The sequence below is a fragment of the Sinocyclocheilus rhinocerous genome, unplaced genomic scaffold (genome assembly GCF_001515625.1).
Source record: "Sinocyclocheilus rhinocerous isolate Xijiao unplaced genomic scaffold, SAMN03320098_v1.1 scaffold580, whole genome shotgun sequence".
NCBI classification, from domain to species: domain Eukaryota; kingdom Metazoa; phylum Chordata; class Actinopteri; order Cypriniformes; family Cyprinidae; genus Sinocyclocheilus; species Sinocyclocheilus rhinocerous.
The window spans coordinates 393894-413075 of NW_015670982.1; the positions used below are offsets into that span (position 1 = coordinate 393894).

Here is a 19182-nt window from a genome sequence, read left to right on the forward strand (position 1 = left end):
TATTAACAATGAGTTTGAATTTTTTTTGTAACGAGTTTTTTGTCACAAATCTGTACTGTCTGCGTTCGACTTGATTCTGCTTAATTTATTGAACAACTTATCTGATGAATGATTATCAATTTAACTGAGAGAGAGAGAGAGACAGAAAGTAGAAAATACATAGAAAGCAAACCCTACAGAGAGGCAGTCACACCAACAGTCAGAAGAGAGTGATAGAACAAGAGACAGAGAGAAAAGAGACTGCTTTAATCCTCTCAATCCTCTCTCTCTCTCTTCTGCTTTAACATTACATCACCCTCTCACTGACCCACTTTGTCTCCCAGTCTGCACACCACTGGCGGGCTCTGCCTGGTTCAGCTGGGGTCAATAGCCCACTAAAGCCGCCCACACTAATCGTGTTAGTTTTAAAGGTGTGTTTGGATGAGCTTGCCACTGTGTGGGTGGATATTTGTTAGTGTCTTTGGTGTTGTACTGGATGAATGAGAGTATCACGAAAGGAAAGTTACACACATGAATGTTTGTGTGGGTACCTCTGGTAGTCCTGATGCACCATAGCATCTGCATTCTCAAATGTGCAGGAAAAAACTCAAGTGATAAATTAGCGGAGTTCTTGCTATAGTATCTTCATTGTGACTGCATTTCACCTAATGGCGAGAACAACAAATACATATTTAGCTTGTAACAAAACTCTCATCACAGTGCTAGAAGAAATCCTGCAGCTGAAACCGAGCATAGCACCAGTTTGATTCCCCGGGAATGCATGAATTAATAAAACGTATGAGATATCTTGAACGCATTCATGCAATGTAAGTCGATTTAGATAAAGGCATCTTCTAAATGCATAAATGCAAATGCAGAATACCAAGTCAATGTGTCCATATTAAAGCAATATCATACTTGATGGACCTGCCATTAATTCAAAAGAAGTCTCTGTAATTAATTTGAAAATGTCACCAAGTAGGAACTTGCAATGACAGCTTGAGCCATTTCTGAAAACTTATTTGAGCAATGGTACGATCACATTTACCATTGTTCAATTAATTTTCACAGATGAAATCCAGTCATTTCAACAGGAATTCAAGTGATTGTGAATTTCACATGAGAGTGAAAGATTTCCTCACGCAGATTTCGCATTGGTTTCAGCTGGTCACGCTACACTATTGACAATAGGCAATTTTGCTCATGAAAATTTGCAGAAATGTTTAATGCTGTTGGGCTGTCACATTAGCTGTTTTGGAACGCTGTTCGGGTCAGATTATAGAATTGGAACTAACAGCTATAAGGAGCTATAAGCTTTCCTAAAGGGCCAATGCAGAACCATATGTACAATCTTGATGATCGCTTGTTTTCACACGGCGTGGACAGCGTTTTTTGTCATTCGAATGGCATCTGGAACTGGCGAGGCTGAACAGAATGTGTGCTAGGAGACACGTAGCATATTAATTTGTAATCTATTTGACACAATTTCGTCAAACATCACATTATTCTGTGATAAAAGACAGACGGTGTAATGTGCTGATATAGAGTCAAGCCGTCGCTCATATTTAGTGTTCCTACTGAATATGCATCAAAGTCGTAATGGGATAAACACATTATTCAATACAAGCGGCAGCATGGTGTACTTGGGGTTCTTTATTTAGGCACGTAAACTGCATGTTCACAAACATATTCCTTTTCACCCGTTTATAGGCTTGGGCACTTCCTTTCTGTGACCTTTGATGATAAGGCAGAGGACAATTGCATTTATGCTTTGTGTGCATGAGTGTGTTCAAGTGATACTGAAAGTCTGCCTTCGGTTTTGCCTTGAGCCTCTAAATAATGAGAGTAAATCTTAGTGTTTAAAGATTGTGTGGTAAGCAAGTGGAGCTCAGATATGTGGGAGAAGACAGACAAAAACAGAGAGAGAAAACTGTAGTTGATATTAGCATGCTTGATATGTCATTCTGTAGTTATATCTCATTTTTAATTCCTTTATTTTGTTGTTTTTAAACATAAATACACACAAAGAATGCCTGGCTATGTTTGATTGGTATTGTTTAAGTAGAAATATAGGAATTGCAAGTTGAAACATCACACTTGTTAATCATCTATATTTGGTCACTGTATATCTCTCAATGTTTACATATTCATACACCTGAAAAAAAGATGGTTCTTTAAAAGTTCTTTACATGTAGTAATGGTTCTATTTAGAACCATAGCATCCTGAAGAACCCTTTTATGCTGAAATGGTTCTTTTTGTTAGAGTTTAGAGTTCTTTATTCCCTCCTTTTTGTTTTTCAAATCTGTAACTGTCAAAGCACCTCATTACTGATTTTCTGGAGCTCAGGGATCCAACCACACAGACTGTCAACACACTCTCAGGTAAACAGGTAAATTATTTCATTCTTAAATTTAAATAACTTTAAATTATAACTGGTTTCCAAACTAACATGTCCTTTTCTTTAGATACTTTTTTTGTGTGTGTGTGTGTGACAAGTGTGAGCAGCTCTGTTAAGCTGAGGATACTTCCTCTTCTCCACTAAGTAAAAAACAGAGACATTGAATGTATAATACATTTTGTTAGGATTTTGTAATTATTATTTGGGTTTATGCATAAACATACCAAGTCACACACACACACACACACACACACACACACAAACATTAAAGCTATCCCATGACTTTATATTGTTTTTTTCTTTTAACATTATGAAGGGCTCACATACAGTCCACTTTTTGTGAACATAACTGTTCTTAAATAATATGCACACTGTAACTCTAGACTCAATTTTCTATTTAATCTGCATCACATCCACAACCTCATCATCTGCAGGGAGAAACTGCCACTCATTCACACCAAAATGATGGACTTAAAGGCATCATAGAGGACTCTGAAGATATTTCACTGGAACTTGGTCTTCATCACATCTATTTTTATTTTTATTTTTTATTTTTTTTGTGTTTTACTTCTTTATGTATTTATTCATGTTCAGTGTCAATGTATTCAGCTAATAACTGTTGTTAAGGGCACTGACATGTTTGCTACAATTTCACCTCAATAAAAAATTCACCTCTAATTCACACAACATGCTGTTTTAATGTAAAACCCTAATAGAGGCTACACTCTTAAAAAAAAAAAAAAAAAAGACGGCTCATTACTGATTTTCTAGTAGCTTGTCATCAAGCTACACAGACTGTCAACACACTCTCAACAGGTAAATTAGTTATTTCTTAAAATGTCTATAATTTTTAACTTTCAAATTGTAACTGGTTTCCTATCAATCATGTCTTTTTCTCTTTTTAATTGAGGAGAACATGTTAGTGTGACCAGCACTGTTCAGTTAAGGACACTTCTCTCCTCTTCACCACTAAGTAACAAAGATATTGAATTCATGGTCCATATTGTTAGAATTTGTTTATTTATTACTTGGGTTTATGCATAAACATGCCCAGTCACAGCTATCCCGTGACTTTTTATCACTTTTTCCTTTTAACATTCTGAAGCGCTCACATACTATGTTTGGCCTTCATAAACAATTGTTTTTACATAAACCAATGGAAAGAGACATTTTGTAACTCTAAACTCAATTGTGCATTTCAGATGCTGTCACATCCTACAACCACATCTATAGTCAGATGACTTTTTGAAATTGCCTCAACTCAATAAGAAAATCAGTAGGCTACTTAATGCAAATGTTGCAACAGCAAATTTTAAAACATAACCTTTTCCCATAACATAGTTTGTCTCTTTTTAGCAAATGATCATGAAAGTAGTTGCTTAACCCTCAGAAAATGTCAAATAATCCTTAGGAGGTTCAAATAAATGCAGATTATAAATAATTATTTTAGCCATTTTTTAGCCTTTTACCAAAATGTAGGACTTTTTAAAATACAGATTAAAACTATGTCTTGTGTGATTTTTTTCTTTTTATCAGCAATACACATTAAAAACATCACAATTATATACAACCACTGAATGCCATGAAATAAAAAAGACATGAAGTTCTCACAGCAGTTTACAAAATATGCCCAACTTCAAAGGGTCAAAATGCCAGCATCACCTTGACGCATAATGTATTCAACGCCAGAATAGTGATAATTAAAAAATAACTTCACACTGCACAGCAATACACTGATAGAACAAAAAAGTTATCTACAAATATAAGTTTTTAAATCAACAACAGATCTCTTCCACTGAAATAGCCACTTAGCAGACCTAAAAGGTAAAAGTGCTCCAGCTTCGCATATGCAAAGTAATTGCATATGTGAATACAAAGTATCACTTACTTACCTTAATTTCTTAAATAGCACTACATGCATCAATCTGCATTTAGATCGCTTCAACTGATAATTGTTTTCTTGTAGGATTTCCTGGCATTATGCACCATTCATTATTTCCTATATTTTCTCAAACTGCCTAGACTAATGGGAAGCTTTACATGACACCATTACCACCATACTTCTATGGAGTATTGAACAATGTCTTCACTCGGAAAGTTTTGTGTAAAAAGGTGGCATGTACAGTATATAGCTTCCACTCTCTGCTAAGTGAACCAGAAGGGCCCTGTGCATCCAAAATCTTGGATATTGTTCTGCAGCCTCTTCTCAAATGTATGCATTTGCTTTAATTTATCTCTTTGAAATGCTGTTTATTCTTCATTTTCAGAGCTGTCTTTCATTTTCCTTCAATATATGATAACTTAAATATCAATATATCAGCACCCCAGTCAACTTTAGGAGAAAAGGAGATCAAAAATAGCACAGTTGCTCCGTCATCTTAGGATCACATGTCCAAAAGATGCAAGCACCAAGGGGAAAATTCTCCTGCTAAATAATACACCTTAACTAAGAATTATTAAAGATGAATATTTGATTAAAGGTTCAGGCTTCTTTAGTAAAAGAGTAAAAGGGCTTTTAATCTGCTTATCTGATTTTAATGCAGCCAGATTTATTTATTAACATTCCAGGCCGGATGTCTTCAGCTATGGAGGACCAAACCTGCAGAAATAATAAATAAATAAATAAATAACAGGAAAATAAAGAAATAAATGACTTGATAAAAACAAATATAGTTCATTTGTAATAAAATTTAATCCTGAATTTATTTTTATGACTTTTTCTATATGTATTATTTTCTGTATTTATTTTTACATTTATTTATATTCTTTTTCAGTTTTATTTAATTTATTTTCCTGTCATTTTATTTATTTATTTATCTATATATTTATTCGTTTTTAATTTCTGCAGGTTTGGTCCTCCATATTCAGCTGATGTCTGAATGAGTTACCTACCGAAGACCTCGTGTTTAAAAGTTTGCATATTGGGGAAAATTTTTTTATGGTTATAGGTAGTTTTTTTTTTTTTTTGCTTTCATATTCATATATAACCTGAGATTTAGGGTCAGTGTGTGCTCTTATTCTTGCAGTGCAAAAAGTAAGTGAGTAAGTAAATAAATAAATAAATAAATAAATTCTCTCTCTCTCTCTCTCTCTCTCTCTATATATATATATGTGACCCTGGACCACAAAACCAGTCTTCAGTCGCTGGGGTATATTTGTAGCAATAGCCAAAAAAACATTAAGATCATGTTCCATGAAGATATTTTGTAAATTTCCTACTGTAAATATATTATAACTTAATTTTTGATTAGTAATATGCATTGCTAAGAACTTAATTTGGACAACTTTAAAGGCGGTTTTCTCAATATTTTGAGTTTTTTTGCACCCTTAGATTCCAGATTTTCAAATAGTTGTATCTCGGCCAAATATGGTCCCAACAAACCATACATCAATGGAAAGCATATTTATTCAGCTTTCATATTATGTATAAATCTCAATTTCGAAAAAAAATTTACCCTTATGATTGGTTTTGTGGTCCAGGGTCACATATATTTACACATATCATACTATTAATATGTATTTTAATTAAAATTATAAATGTGCTAGCTATTGTACTGTTTATTTAGGAACATTGTGGCACCCCTCTTATTATGAACATGACTGATTGCTTTCATGTGCTGATAATCTTAATATTAAAAATGCACTACTAATGTACTAATAAATGATATGTTAGCAGTTAATATTTAGCTGATAAATGACTGCTGTGCTTCGTACTCTGCAGATCTGCAACTCAGAAGATAACAAAATAGTTTTACAAGCCTTTGCCCCAAAGCTGGGATCTAACTGGATAGATCCGACAATTTGAACAGATGGACAATATCAATTATAGCTGTCTAATAATCATTTTCTGGCAAAATCAATAAGCTGCTGGTTCAAGAAAACTCTGTTATGTTAAATACTTAATAGAGGCATATACATATATATATAAGCACAGAGTTGCATAAGCACAGGGTTATTAAGAATCATTTCCATGTCAACAAACCCTAACAAAATCACAAAAAATTGCACCACCTTGTGGTACTGTACCGTAGGTCTTTTCAAAAGTAGACTTTATATCAAACCAATGTTTGACAGCAATGAGATGACCTATAAAAAATGTTTTATATTCATGTAGTGCTTAATTAGTAAATATACATTCACATTTCATTCTAGGCCTGTTAAATGTTAGTGACTGCACATGAAGCAGTTTAGATGGTCATTCCAATATGATAACCTTAAGCCTAAAATTCACACAAACCACTTCCAAAGGACACTCAAAACTACTTTATCCAGTAGTTTTCAATTGCTTTCAAGATCATAAGATCTAACTTGCCTGAAAATAAATTTAATTATGAATTATGTACCTATTTTCCTGTTTATTTTCCTTTAGAATTCAGGTAATTACAACTTTAAAAGACTACAAAAGGATGAAATGAGAGCTGAGGAACAAAAAAAAATAATTTTCTCGTTAAACTTCCATCAATTTGTTATTTAATGCTTGATCAGTCCCAGTCCTGAGTCATTGCTCAGTGCTCCATTTGTGCAGAAGACAACATTTATAGTTGCATTTTCAGCCTCTAAATATGTACACTTTTTTATATATATATAATTCTGCAACGTGAAATTTTTTTTCTAAAAATACGTTTGAGATTGCACAGAGCATGGTTTAACTAGATGAAATAATGATTAACCGATCTAGTTTTATATACCACTGAATAACATTTAGCAAGTAAGGCAATGCACTTATATGTTTGCACATCCATTTGTTAGCGGCTGCGTAATCAAACTACCTTGCCCTACTTCTGGATGGAGAGCCGTATATACCTGAGCGCACCCATCGCCCCCTCCCACCCGAGCTCTCATTGCAGTAGGAGGGTCCATGTGTACACAATGACGTCTCTACGCAAGTCTGTCTGAGTCCTCCACTGTTTGTATTAGTCTTCAGTTGGGCGCTTTCAACAATCTAGTAGCAATGTGCACGTAAACGGAAAACAAACGACAGGACGTTTCGGTGAAGTCGCTGTTGACTGCTGTACGCGTACAATGCGCTGTAGTTAAGGATCTCGCGTCATGAGCGCGGCAGTGAGCGGTGCGTTCAGCTGTCACAACTGAAACTAGTACACGCAAGCAGTCGCAACACTGGGAATACTTCTAAACACAATTTAACGGCACGGTTTAGTGTAATTTGCTCCGTTTTGTCCATTGGATTACTAGTGACCAGCAGTAGAGATAACTGTCACAATTGGATGTCGTAATTACGGTAAGATGTCTTATTATTATTATATCGCTGGAGAACGGAGCAGTCCTCTATATGTGAACTACTATAAATGCAGACGAGTTTAAAACTTGTCTAAAACTTGTACATTTGTGACGCGATGCTTAACTTGACAGGACCTGTGCTGTGCATGAAGTGCACTTTAAAGCAATGAAAATAAACAACAGAAAAAAAACAACAACAATGTAAATTACAATTGTATATAATGATTCCGTCAATAATGTATCCTTAACTAACATCCTTTGCATCAGATAAAATAAAATACATAAATCCATGCAGCCGTCTGCAGCAGTGAATGCTGTTTAACACATCGCAATTGCTAACGCTTTCCATCAAATTTAGCCTACATCAAATTTTAAATAGTTATATCAAAGCTTAGCACGATCTCCTTCGTTCCGTCGTTATAAGTTCTTCAAGGGATAGCAGCTTGTATTATTTCGCGTAACGTTAACATCATCCTGTCTTATTTACTGTAGGCTACGCGTGCTAGTGTATCTAGAGTTGAGTGCAACTTAAGTTTATTCAGCCAGCTGGGACACGATAATTACTGTGATGTTCACAGACGGTAAGAACACTGGCGAATAAGATTTATTCTTGTGAAAATGCATGCAAACATTTATTTCACTTTTTTTATGCGTAATTGTTTCACGTGGCGTCATGTGATGAATAAAGCGCATCACAACGATATTTAAACAGGAGCTCTTTTGCAGAAGAAACAACTGCGTCACAATCATCATTCTGGAGACCTCTGTGCAATGCAGCATGAAATATCACGCATCCGAACCTACACGTAAAGTTGACTTGAAGTTTTTGTAGACTATGCAAAGAGCAAGTTCGTTTTTCACATGTTTTAAAGAATGTCGCAGAAATATTGTGGCTAGAAAGCTTATAAAGATAAAAGACTGACAGAGGACCAATCCGAGAGTGGCGTGATAAACTCTTGGCGACAGTCTGTCTGCTTCTGTCCAATGGTTGCACGCTAAAGTACGATATCGTGGGAAGAAGACAAGAAAAAAAATCCAAAACAAAAACAACGAACTACGTCAAACGTTTAAAGCTGCACTCTCATCACCTTATGACTTTGCTTTTAAAAGTGCAATGCCTCATGAACTAACTGTATGTCTGTAGAGCTATTCATGGTTGTATAGATGGTAGAAGAAGCCTGTATGTACTGTACATGACTGACAGTTTAAACTCACAGCGGTTCTATTGCGTCTTCAGTCCCCCCCATAATGCTCGTGTGGGTGGTCAGTTTGCTTTCTCTTCTTGGTGCTGTCAACAGTGTGGGAAATTACCTTTTTTTTTTTTTGCCATAGCCATTAAAAAAAACATAAGTGAAATTGAATGAATACACAATGCATTAAAACCTGTTTCAGATTTAAACCAGTTATTTTTGCATTCACGCCGTCTCTGTGTTGTAAGTCTCAGTCCACAGTTTTTTATTTGTCACTTCATCATAACTAAATGTAACACTGCTAAAATGAATCTTTACGTCATATCGTTGAAGGACAGAAGGGTTAAATAAATTTTTATACCACTCTTCTAGAAATGTAAAATAATAATAATAATAATAATAATAATCCAGAAACAGAGTTAAAAGTACAAAGAAATGTGAAGCACAGGGATTTGCTAGGAAAAAAAAGTTACCTGCTAGTTCACAATTCATATTCAATGAGAGGGGCAAGTGGATTTCGTGAAACCACCTTGAATGTGGAGCACTGCACCTTATGTCTGCAGAGGCAGTGCCAGGATCCAGCAATGCTCACAGCAAAGACTTTCACAGTTAATTTACAAGTGTACTAATTTATAGTGGATTCACACATCATGGTGGTAAATTTATAGTGGATTCACACATCATGGTGGTAAAAACATAGTAAAACATGTGGGAAAGATATAATAGTTTGGTTAAATACAAACATTTCAGCTGGAGAGAATGGGGAGGCACAGTAGTCTGACAGAGAGGGATGGCCCCAACACATACATAAAGAAGAGGTCATTTGAAATCCCATTTAATTAGCACTATTTAAATCTGAGGATCTGGGGATACATTTCTTTGTAATCACACAATTGAAAAGTAGTATATCTGAATGAATGAATGAATGAGGCATTTATATAGCGCTTTATAGTGTGTTGCTGTACACCCAAAGCACTTTACAATCATATGAGGGGGTCTCTCCTCAACCACCACCAGTGTGCAGCATCCACCTATCTGTAATACATTTTCCAAAAAATAGTCAAATTAAACCAGTAATGAATAATAATTGTGTGTGCTATTTGGTTTGACAGTCAGAGTAATAAGATGTATTTGTACTAATCAGAATACTGCTATTTTGACTGTAGTCTAAATATCTCTAATTTATTGGTCCATTAGGTTTATCAAATGATCCAGGTATGGAGACTAAAAGATACCAAAGTTACTGCGAAGGGGCAAATGCAGAAAACAAATGGGCACAAATGCCGAACACCATGGAGTATTGCTGTTCTGCAGAAGAGAATTTGACAAACAGTGACATGCTCATGGATATTGTTAACTCGAGCAACGCCCCTAACATGCCATCTGTCTGCAAGGACAACAACTTTAAAACTACAGAGACAACAATGCTTAGAGTTAACCAGAATCAACCATTACCTTTTTCCTCCTTCAACAACTCCTTACACAACCGCAAGTCAGAAACAGACTCAAAGGAGCTCTCCAAAACGGTTGCTGAGTCTATGGGCTTGTACATGAATGCTGCCAGGGAAGCAGACTTTGGCTTTGCCCAACAAGGAACTGCAAGAGGGCAGGGTAGCCCACAGAAACGGTATCCTCTTTGTGGCAGAGCAAATGAAGACAGCCAGTCCAGAACGACTGGGAGCCCAAAGATGAAAGCTCCCCCAGCTTCATTCCCACCTGGGGCCCAGCTACCCAATGGTGGCCCTCAGGAGTGTGCTGTGGTCTCTGCCTCAGTGTCCTCTGCACTGGCCACCACTCTTTCATGCAGCACTGATGGGTCTGGGCCCATGTCTAGTCCTACCGGACACAACATGGTGTCATCAACTACCAGCCCCACCTTCTTTGACTCTGATTGTCCGTCGCTGGCTTCTGCCCCCACCAACTTGATCCAGGGTCAACACACCAGCCCTAACACTTGTAGCCCTGTAAAGTCCAGCATGGTGGGGTCACCTCCACTGGCTAGTCCGCTCAGTGTAATGAAGTCTCCAGTTTCCAGCCCTCATAGTATAGGTAGTGTGTGCTCGCCGCTTTCCTGTAACACCAACATGAGATCATCCGTCTCAAGCCCAACAACAAATGGAGGCCATACCTGTAACATTAGACCTTCCATCTCCAGTCCACCCACCGTTGGCAGCATGACCATGTCCAGTCCCAGGAACTCATCCAGGGGATTCTCGGTCTCTAGCCCTCCCAGTGGATTGGGCCTAGTGCAAAATGATGTCAACAGCCCTGAGAGCCGAGAGCATGACTTCAAGGGATTTGAGTTCCCGAAGGTAGAGAATGTGGATGGGGAAATATTTAACATCGGCTTGGATGCTATGGGAGGGGCCAAATATATCAAAAACGAACCTGGCACTGATTACAGGAGTATGTGCCTAGGCAGCAGCAAGAGTGCCATGCCACATTCTCCTTTCGTAACTCACATTAAAACAGAGCCAAACAGAGAGGTGACATGTTCGAACCTCCAGTTTGTGGAGCCGCAGCACTCTCTAGGCTGCTTTCCTTCTACAGAGACAACATACTTGTCTTTGAGGGATAATATTGACGAATATAGTCTTTCTGGGATCTTGGGACCTCCTGTTTCGTCTCTGAATGGCAACTATGAACCTGGTGTGTTTCTTAACAATGGCCTGCCCAAGGGGATTAAACAGGAAACCAATGATGGCAGCTATTACCAAGAAAATAATAATGTTCCCACGTCGGCTATTGTTGGCGTTAATTCAGGTGGACATTCATTTCATTACCAGATTGGAGCGCAAGGAACAATGTCGTTTGCACGCCATAATCTGAGGGACCAGACAAACCCCTTGTTGAATCTAATTTCTCCAGTTACTGGATTAATGGGGACGTGGAAAACTCGCCCAGGCCTGTCACAGGGGCCTCTCTCTGCCAGAGGGGATGGCTATCCAGGCTCAGTCTGCCTTACAGAAAACATGGAAAGGTAAGACACACTCAAGGAGTTTTTATTAATGTGTTGCAACAAAATGTTGAGGGCAGTGTTTTGAAATATTTTTCAAAGTTGTATTGTTGTTTTATACTCAAACATTAGATCAATCCTATCCCCAAAAAAGAAGGACAAAGAACATATGAAACCATGTGAGAATTAAGCAAAAGTTACAAATGCTATGGAGACCATTTGCTAAAATTAGGCTAAATCAATTGTGTTTGTCTGGAAGCTCCCAGTCAATATAATTAGCTGCCAGACAAATGGTTTGCACTTGAAACATCCTGTCCACCCTAATGGGAAGACTTGCCGGTTTTGTGGTGCACTAAATCTACACTTAAAAGGTTGACCAGCATGTGATCTCAACCCAACACTACAAGTGGCAAGTGTCCTACTAAGCTCCACATAGGAGGGAAGCAAAGTTTCCTTCTTATCAGAACTTTGTCTGTGTCTGTGAACATAAACATAACTTACTGTATTGTTATCTGAAGGCCTTGGAAAATCTTGTGCAATGAAATACATCTTGTTATTGAGTCTAATCATTATGCACCGGTGTCATACATAATTAATGGTAGGTCAAGTACCTTTCTCTCAGAAACAATGATAAACAAGCAGTTTGTATGAAAGGCTTTTAAACAAACAATGGGAGAGATCGAACAAGACAGGAAGTTGCCTAATTAATCATTTGAGCTGATTTTCATCAAGAAACTGATTTTTTTTTTAACCCAGTGCTTCAATGCTAAATGAAAAATAAAGCAGAACTGGATATGTAGTGTCCAATTAACATGAGGACGAGACTTTTTTGTGACCTTGTCCATTATAGCCATTGCCATGTGAATGCTGAATCAACCGCAGTGGGCCTTAGGAAATCCTTGCCAATTACTGAAGTCATAAATGTTTGCTTACCAGACTTTAAATTATATGGTTGCATAATTTCTTTAACAAGCTTGCAAAGTGCAGGAAGCCCTAAACAGTTCTATAAAGCATATCCCATCTGACAGTCAAAACTTTATAAGAGTCAGAAGTTTGCAGAGTTAACTGAGTGATACATTGAACCCCCTTTTCAGAATGTGTTCATTTGATGCTATTCTGAGACAAGGCAATTACAGCTAGCCGAGCTCTAGCAGTATAGCTAATGATTTTCACCCCATCCCAGATGTCCTGTGAAACAGTCAGCCAAGCATTCATTCAAAATAGTGTGTCTTTTTTACCACCCTAATGATATCGGAAAATATGTAATGCTAAGTTTGCTAACGAGAAAATGTAAATATGTCAGTTGTATGTAGGTTTGTAGCTTTCTGTCATTATTCTGGCATTCTGTATTTTTTTGGCTAAAGCGCTATAGTTATGAGTCTAACTTGTATGTCATTTAAACAGGTCATTTTTAAAAAAAATTCAGTTTACTTATGAGTGTGGATTCAAGCTGAGCTCATTACTGTAGCACTATCTATTATGGAGCAGTCCCTTCTGACTGGCTACTAGGCTGCAGTGAATTATTTAAGTTTATGATTTACATAGCATACTGATATTTAATTGTTAATTTTATGTTTTTGACAGTAGTCTCTCATGCTCACCAAGACTAGATTTATGTGATCAAAAATACAGTGAAAACAGTAATATTGTGAAATATTATTACAATATAAAATAACCATTTTCTATTTTAATATATTTTAAAATATAATTTATTCCTGTGATGGCAAAGCTGAATTATCAGCTGCCATTACTCCAGTCTTCATTGTCACATGATCATTCAGAAATCATTCTAATATGTTTGTTTGGAGTTTAAGAAACATTTCATTTATTAAAAAAAAAAAAATCAATCTTACTGACCCCAAACTTTTTAACTGTATACATACACAATCCTGCAAACAAGTTGACATGGGGTATCTATGATCAAGAGAAATCCATTTTTATTTTTACTCAAAACCTTGACACTCATAATAATTTGCCTTTGGGTATAGCACAATTTTGATGTTCTCGCTATCTCCCACTCCCTGTCTTTCTCAATGGTTCTGTGCTGTCACTGAGTTTAAATCAATAACTAACACACTGAACAAACCATGACTGAGTGAAAGAGGCGGAAGGCGGTGGCTGATCTAAAACTATTTTCCATTTGTAATTGAAAGGTTAATATTCAGGTTCTAGGGGGATGTCAGTCAGGTACAAGTAAAAAGGACTACAAATGATAACAACCTATGAAAGTTACAATGATACAGCAGTGTACTTTGAAAGCAACCTATATAGTGGGAGTCACATCACTGCTGACAGGATCAAAGTCACCCTCATCCTAATGACATCCAGCTTAGCCAGAATGTCAGAGTAGATGACAGTCAGAGGTGGGATGGCTCACTGCCACGTCGGCCCCAGCTGGCCCTCAACATCACACATTACACCTGGTCAGTCAATATCTCTCTGTGTTTCCTCACTTTCTTTTAGTTTTATTTTTGTTTTCCCTGCCTTTCTCTAATGTTTCTTTTTTATGTTGCCTCCCTTATAGGACATTATAGGTTCATCATAGGAATCCTTTGGTAGACACAGATCTTTGATATCAGCATTAACTATAAGACATTACTGAATTAATTACATGTTACAACAGAAAAAAAAACAGAGTGAGAAAATGACATAGGCAGTAAAGTGGGGATGGGCAGAGAGAAACATGTTTGGTGCCTTCAAGCTGTGCATGGTAGTGTAAGGGAAATCTCTTCTTGCCTTTGTTTTTCTTTTATACACTGAAAAAAAAAAGTGCTGACAAAATGACAACCTGCAGTGATATGTTCATTACAACTTTTGGAACCACTCTGAATGTAGTTATTGTAGTAAAGACAATCTAGTTGAACCTGTGACATCTCATCATATCAAGTAGAAATTACAGAATTATTGAAAAGTTAAACAATGATGAAAACATTATTATTATTTTTTTTTACAATTTAGCTATGCCTGGTAACCAGTAGAATGCATTTTATTAAAATGCTAAGTGAAAGAATAAGCCGTTTGTTGTTTGAATACAATAAGAAAGATTGACAGTGAGTATTAACAGAGAGGAATGTAAATCCCCTTTAACCAAAATTATGCGATTGAGTGATGCAGCATAGCATAGGGCAGCAGGTCACACCACTCGCAGTGACATTTTCACTGAATTTCAAACTGCACTTGCCCAGAGCGGCAGAACAGAATGAGAAAGAGCCATTCATATAGGACACTCAGCTGAAGACAAGCTAAAATTAGGCTGAAGCACAGACTCTATACAATATTGCATAGTCATTCAAAATAAATAAACAAACAAATAAATAAATAAATAAATAAAACACAGTTAACCCTTACCAAACAGAACATTATCCACTACACTGTCAAGAAATATAGGCTACTTTAAATTGAAGGAGCATGATAAAACTGTAAAAGTGTAAAAAAAATGTTTGGTCTAAAATCTTAAGAATGTATGTTTTAAATATTAATAATATAAGGAATAAATATTCTTTATAAAGCAGAATTCCACATGGCTGGACTGAGTATGCCAGAGGAGGCATGTTAAGGAAACAGCAGTGCAGCAGGAAGAGATGTCTTTGCTCTGGAGTTAGGCCAACTCTCAATGTTCCTCCAGCAGATGAAAGGGCATATCCCAGTGAGAGCACTAATGAGCTCTTAATTGTATGTTCTTCTACAAAATTAATGGCCAGCGTAAATTTGATAAATTTGGACGTGGCTGGATACTAATATACCAATTAAATCCCAACCTCACAAGATCTGGCCCTCTGCATGATGGGCTGCAGACAGGGGCAACACCTCTGTTCATTTGTGACGGGGAGCAGACATAGAAAGAAGTGGGAAAAGGAAGTGGGAAGTTTGGGGAGTATGTAGAGAGTTTCCTCTGGATCCTGCACCTGAGAGAAAAGTGTTGGAAACTATTTTAATACTTATTTGGGAGAAACAAATGTCTGTGGAGATCAGTATTGTTTTGCAGTTCTACCTGTCAATTTAATCCCAAACTTTACAAAACTTAATTGTGTAGGAAGTCATTTCTACACACCTGCTCACCCCTTATTAAAGACTTTTCTAACTTTTAAAAAAGTTTTAAAGTGTTTTTTAAAGGGGTAGTTCACCCCAAAAAAATTAAATTCTGTGATAATTTACTCACACTCAAGTCGTGTCAAACCTGAATGACTTCATTTCTTCTGAGCAGAGGCGGACAGTAACTAAGTACATTTACTTGAGTATTTTATTCATCTACAGTTGTGTTGCTGTGTTTTAAAGCAGGTTTGTTTTTTTCTTCTTCTTCCTTATCACTCTGTATTTACAGGATTCCCCCTTTTTTATGCATGCAGCAGTATAGGGTTAATCTAGCATGCTAGGTAGCCTAATCTCCTAAATGTGGGTGAATAAAACAAATAATTAATCCAGCAATACCAAAAAAAATGCAGTCCACAGATACATTAATATAAAGCAGAAAATGTTTGGAATTCTGCTTTGCTGCAATTTAGAGTAGTAAGTTTGCAGGCAGTTTTTTATGATATACAACTACAGTACTGTATATTTCAGATGAAATATTAATGGCAAAGTTTCTTTATTCTAAATAATGATAGTGTATCACGATGTATGATGATATGTAGAAAATTAGGAGTTTGTTGTACTTCAATTGATTTCCATTATAATGTTGCCAATAGCAAACTAATAGTTGGCCTATTGTAAAGGGTGTTACATTCTCTTGAATCCAACACACACACATGCTCACACAAGTTTGCTTTGCACTCTATTAAACGTGCAGCTACTGTATGCTTGGGATTTTGAGTTTGTAATGGCTGTCCTCATTTGAACTTCTTCCTCAAATAGCATTTGTTGATGCTGGGCCAGATTTTTTCAAGGTAGTTCTGGCATATCTACCCACATTACACCAGTACCAATTCTTCACAATGATTAAGATCTCTATTATTTACTAGCATGTGGCCAAGCCACACAATAAATAACACAACAAACCTTGAAAAAAAATCATGACAGTGAGACGTAAATCATCTTTATCACCTTAACTAAGAAGTGTCTTTATATAAGTGACTATAAATTATTGTGTAAACACTTTGTACGGACAACTTGGCAGAGAGACTATTGTACTGAAAATGACAATTTAAGTCAGTTCTGTAATGTACACGTGAGTTCCAAAAATGTAATTAATACAAATATGATCCGAGTTATGAATTCATACACGTGATTGTTCCTTATAAGGATTCAGTAGAGAATACAATCAAATTCTTTCAAGCAGTGAGTTGCAAGCTGACACCGAGACTTCACAAACAATCCAGAGTGTTATTTGAATGAATTCTTTGATTCATTTGAATCAATAGCGCTGCATAGGCAGGTCATGTGAGAGTCACAGTGCTGCAGTCTTCTGCTGTTAGCTGTACATGACTGCACAAAGAAAAGAGTAACTTGATCATTCACGTCAAATTGTAGGTTGCTTAAGTTGTGAAAAACCTTTAGCACAGTCAAAAGCAGTTTCGGTTTGTGGATGAAACCAGGTGTATCAGGCATGTGGTTTGGATTGATTGACAAATGTGGAAGCCATTAATCAAACAGCACTTTGACTTTGAATGGTAATTTTTCAGCTTGAGCTTCTGACAAAGTGGGGGGAAAGCAAGGAGCAAGAATACTTTCTAAATGCATTTTACCTTGCTACACTCACACAGGCCGACCATACCTTTAGTATGCTTGATACATCTTTCAAAATGGTCAACACTGTGGCATCAGACGTGACCTAGAAAGCAAACTTAGATCCCCCCCACCACACCTCTCTCTGAACTCATTTGTGGGAAACAAACACAAGCTCCGTTGGGTTTTGTTGGGTCTTGAGTTGCGCCCATAAAAATGAAAAGCCTTTGTGACGTGACTGAGCTATAAGTCACTGGGTTCACAAATAAACGTTGCATGCCCTGGAGACAGCCAGTGACAAACAGAACCAGCAGGTAAAAAGACACGGGAAGGTGTCAGATGGCACTTTATAGAAAAGACACAATATCAAGTGTACACATCAGCAGTGCAGCCTCAAATACAAGAGTAAACCTCAGCAGAAAGTTCAGTGGCTTCTATTACAGGAAAGAAAAATGGTATGTGGGGTTAAAACAGCAACATGTGAATCTTTACAGGTATTAAGCACAGTTTTAAGAAAGCTTGTTTCCTTGGAGTAAAAATAGTAAGGAAACTGGAATTTTATATCTCACAAATCACAACTGCAATTTTATTTCTCGTACTGCAGCTTGCAATCTGCCAATTGTGTCATTGTCTCACAATGTGACTTTATATCTCACTCTTGCAACTTATTTACAGCTGTAAGATAATTTCTTGTAATGTAACTATACCTCACTATTGCAAAATTATTCAGTATGAATTTATATTGCATTTGCAGAGTGTGCCTTTATTTCTTATTTTAAACAGTTATGACTTAATTTGTCATAATGTAACCATATCTCATAATTGTGAATTAATTTCTCATGTTTATGACTTCATCTCACATAACTACAGCTCACTGTACTTCACATGAAATTGCAACTTTATATTTCACATTGTGACTTTTTTTATAAATTTAAACAATTGTTACTTTATTTCTTGTAATGCAACTAAGTCTCGCAATTACGAATTTATTTCTCATGAGTGATTACGACTTTGCAACCTGAAATGAAGACAGACACAGTTTTTGTTTTATCCAGCTGTATTTACAGAATCCCTGAGTTGGAAAAATGATCACCCCCTTGGGTCTGTATTTTGTTGAACCTTTTGCTTTAATTACAGCCTTTAGTCTGTTGGGATATGTCTCTAATAGCTTTGCACATCTAGACTTATTTGCCCACTCTTCTTTGCAGAACTGCTCAAGTTCAGTTAAATCTGGGTCTGGGCTCTGACTAGGCCATTCAAGGACATTCACCTTTTTCTTCTTCAACCACTGTGTGCTCAGTTTTGCTGTGTGCTTTGGGTCATTGTCACGTTGGGAGGTAAACCTTCTTCCCATTGACAACTTTCTGGCAGAGGGCAGCAGATATTCCTCAAGAATTTGACAGTATTTTGCCCCATTCATGTTTCCTTCTATCCTGACAAGTGCTTCAGTCCCTGCTGCAGAGAAACACCCCCATCACAGGACATTACCACCTCCATGCTTTACTGTAGGAATGGTATTTGGATGGTGAACTGGATTAGATTTCAGACAGACATATCGTTTGGTGTTGAGGCCAAATAATTCAATTTTAGTCTCATCTGCCTCAGAATCTTTTGGCAAAGCGCAGTCGTGACTGCATGTGGCCTTTCTTTGAGGAGTGGCTTTTTCTTGCAACCCTCCCATACAAGCCACATTTGTGGAGAATTTGTGATATTGTTGTCACATGCACACAATGACCACTCTTTGTCATAAATTCCTGCA

General features: G+C 36.9%; 1 protein-coding gene across 1 annotated transcript in view; it reads left to right on the forward strand.

The window, feature by feature from the left end:
• Nucleotides 1-7261: 7261 nt before the first annotated feature.
• The window catches only part of nr3c2 (nuclear receptor subfamily 3, group C, member 2), an 83778-nt gene continuing 71857 nt past the window's right edge, over nucleotides 7262-19182 (forward strand). The window contains exons 1-2 of the mRNA XM_016546542.1: nucleotides 7262-7617; nucleotides 10004-11786. Of these exons, the coding sequence (XP_016402028.1) occupies nucleotides 10024-11786 (1763 nt within the window). The 5' untranslated portion in view covers nucleotides 7262-7617; nucleotides 10004-10023. The remainder of the gene's footprint in view (nucleotides 7618-10003; nucleotides 11787-19182) is intronic.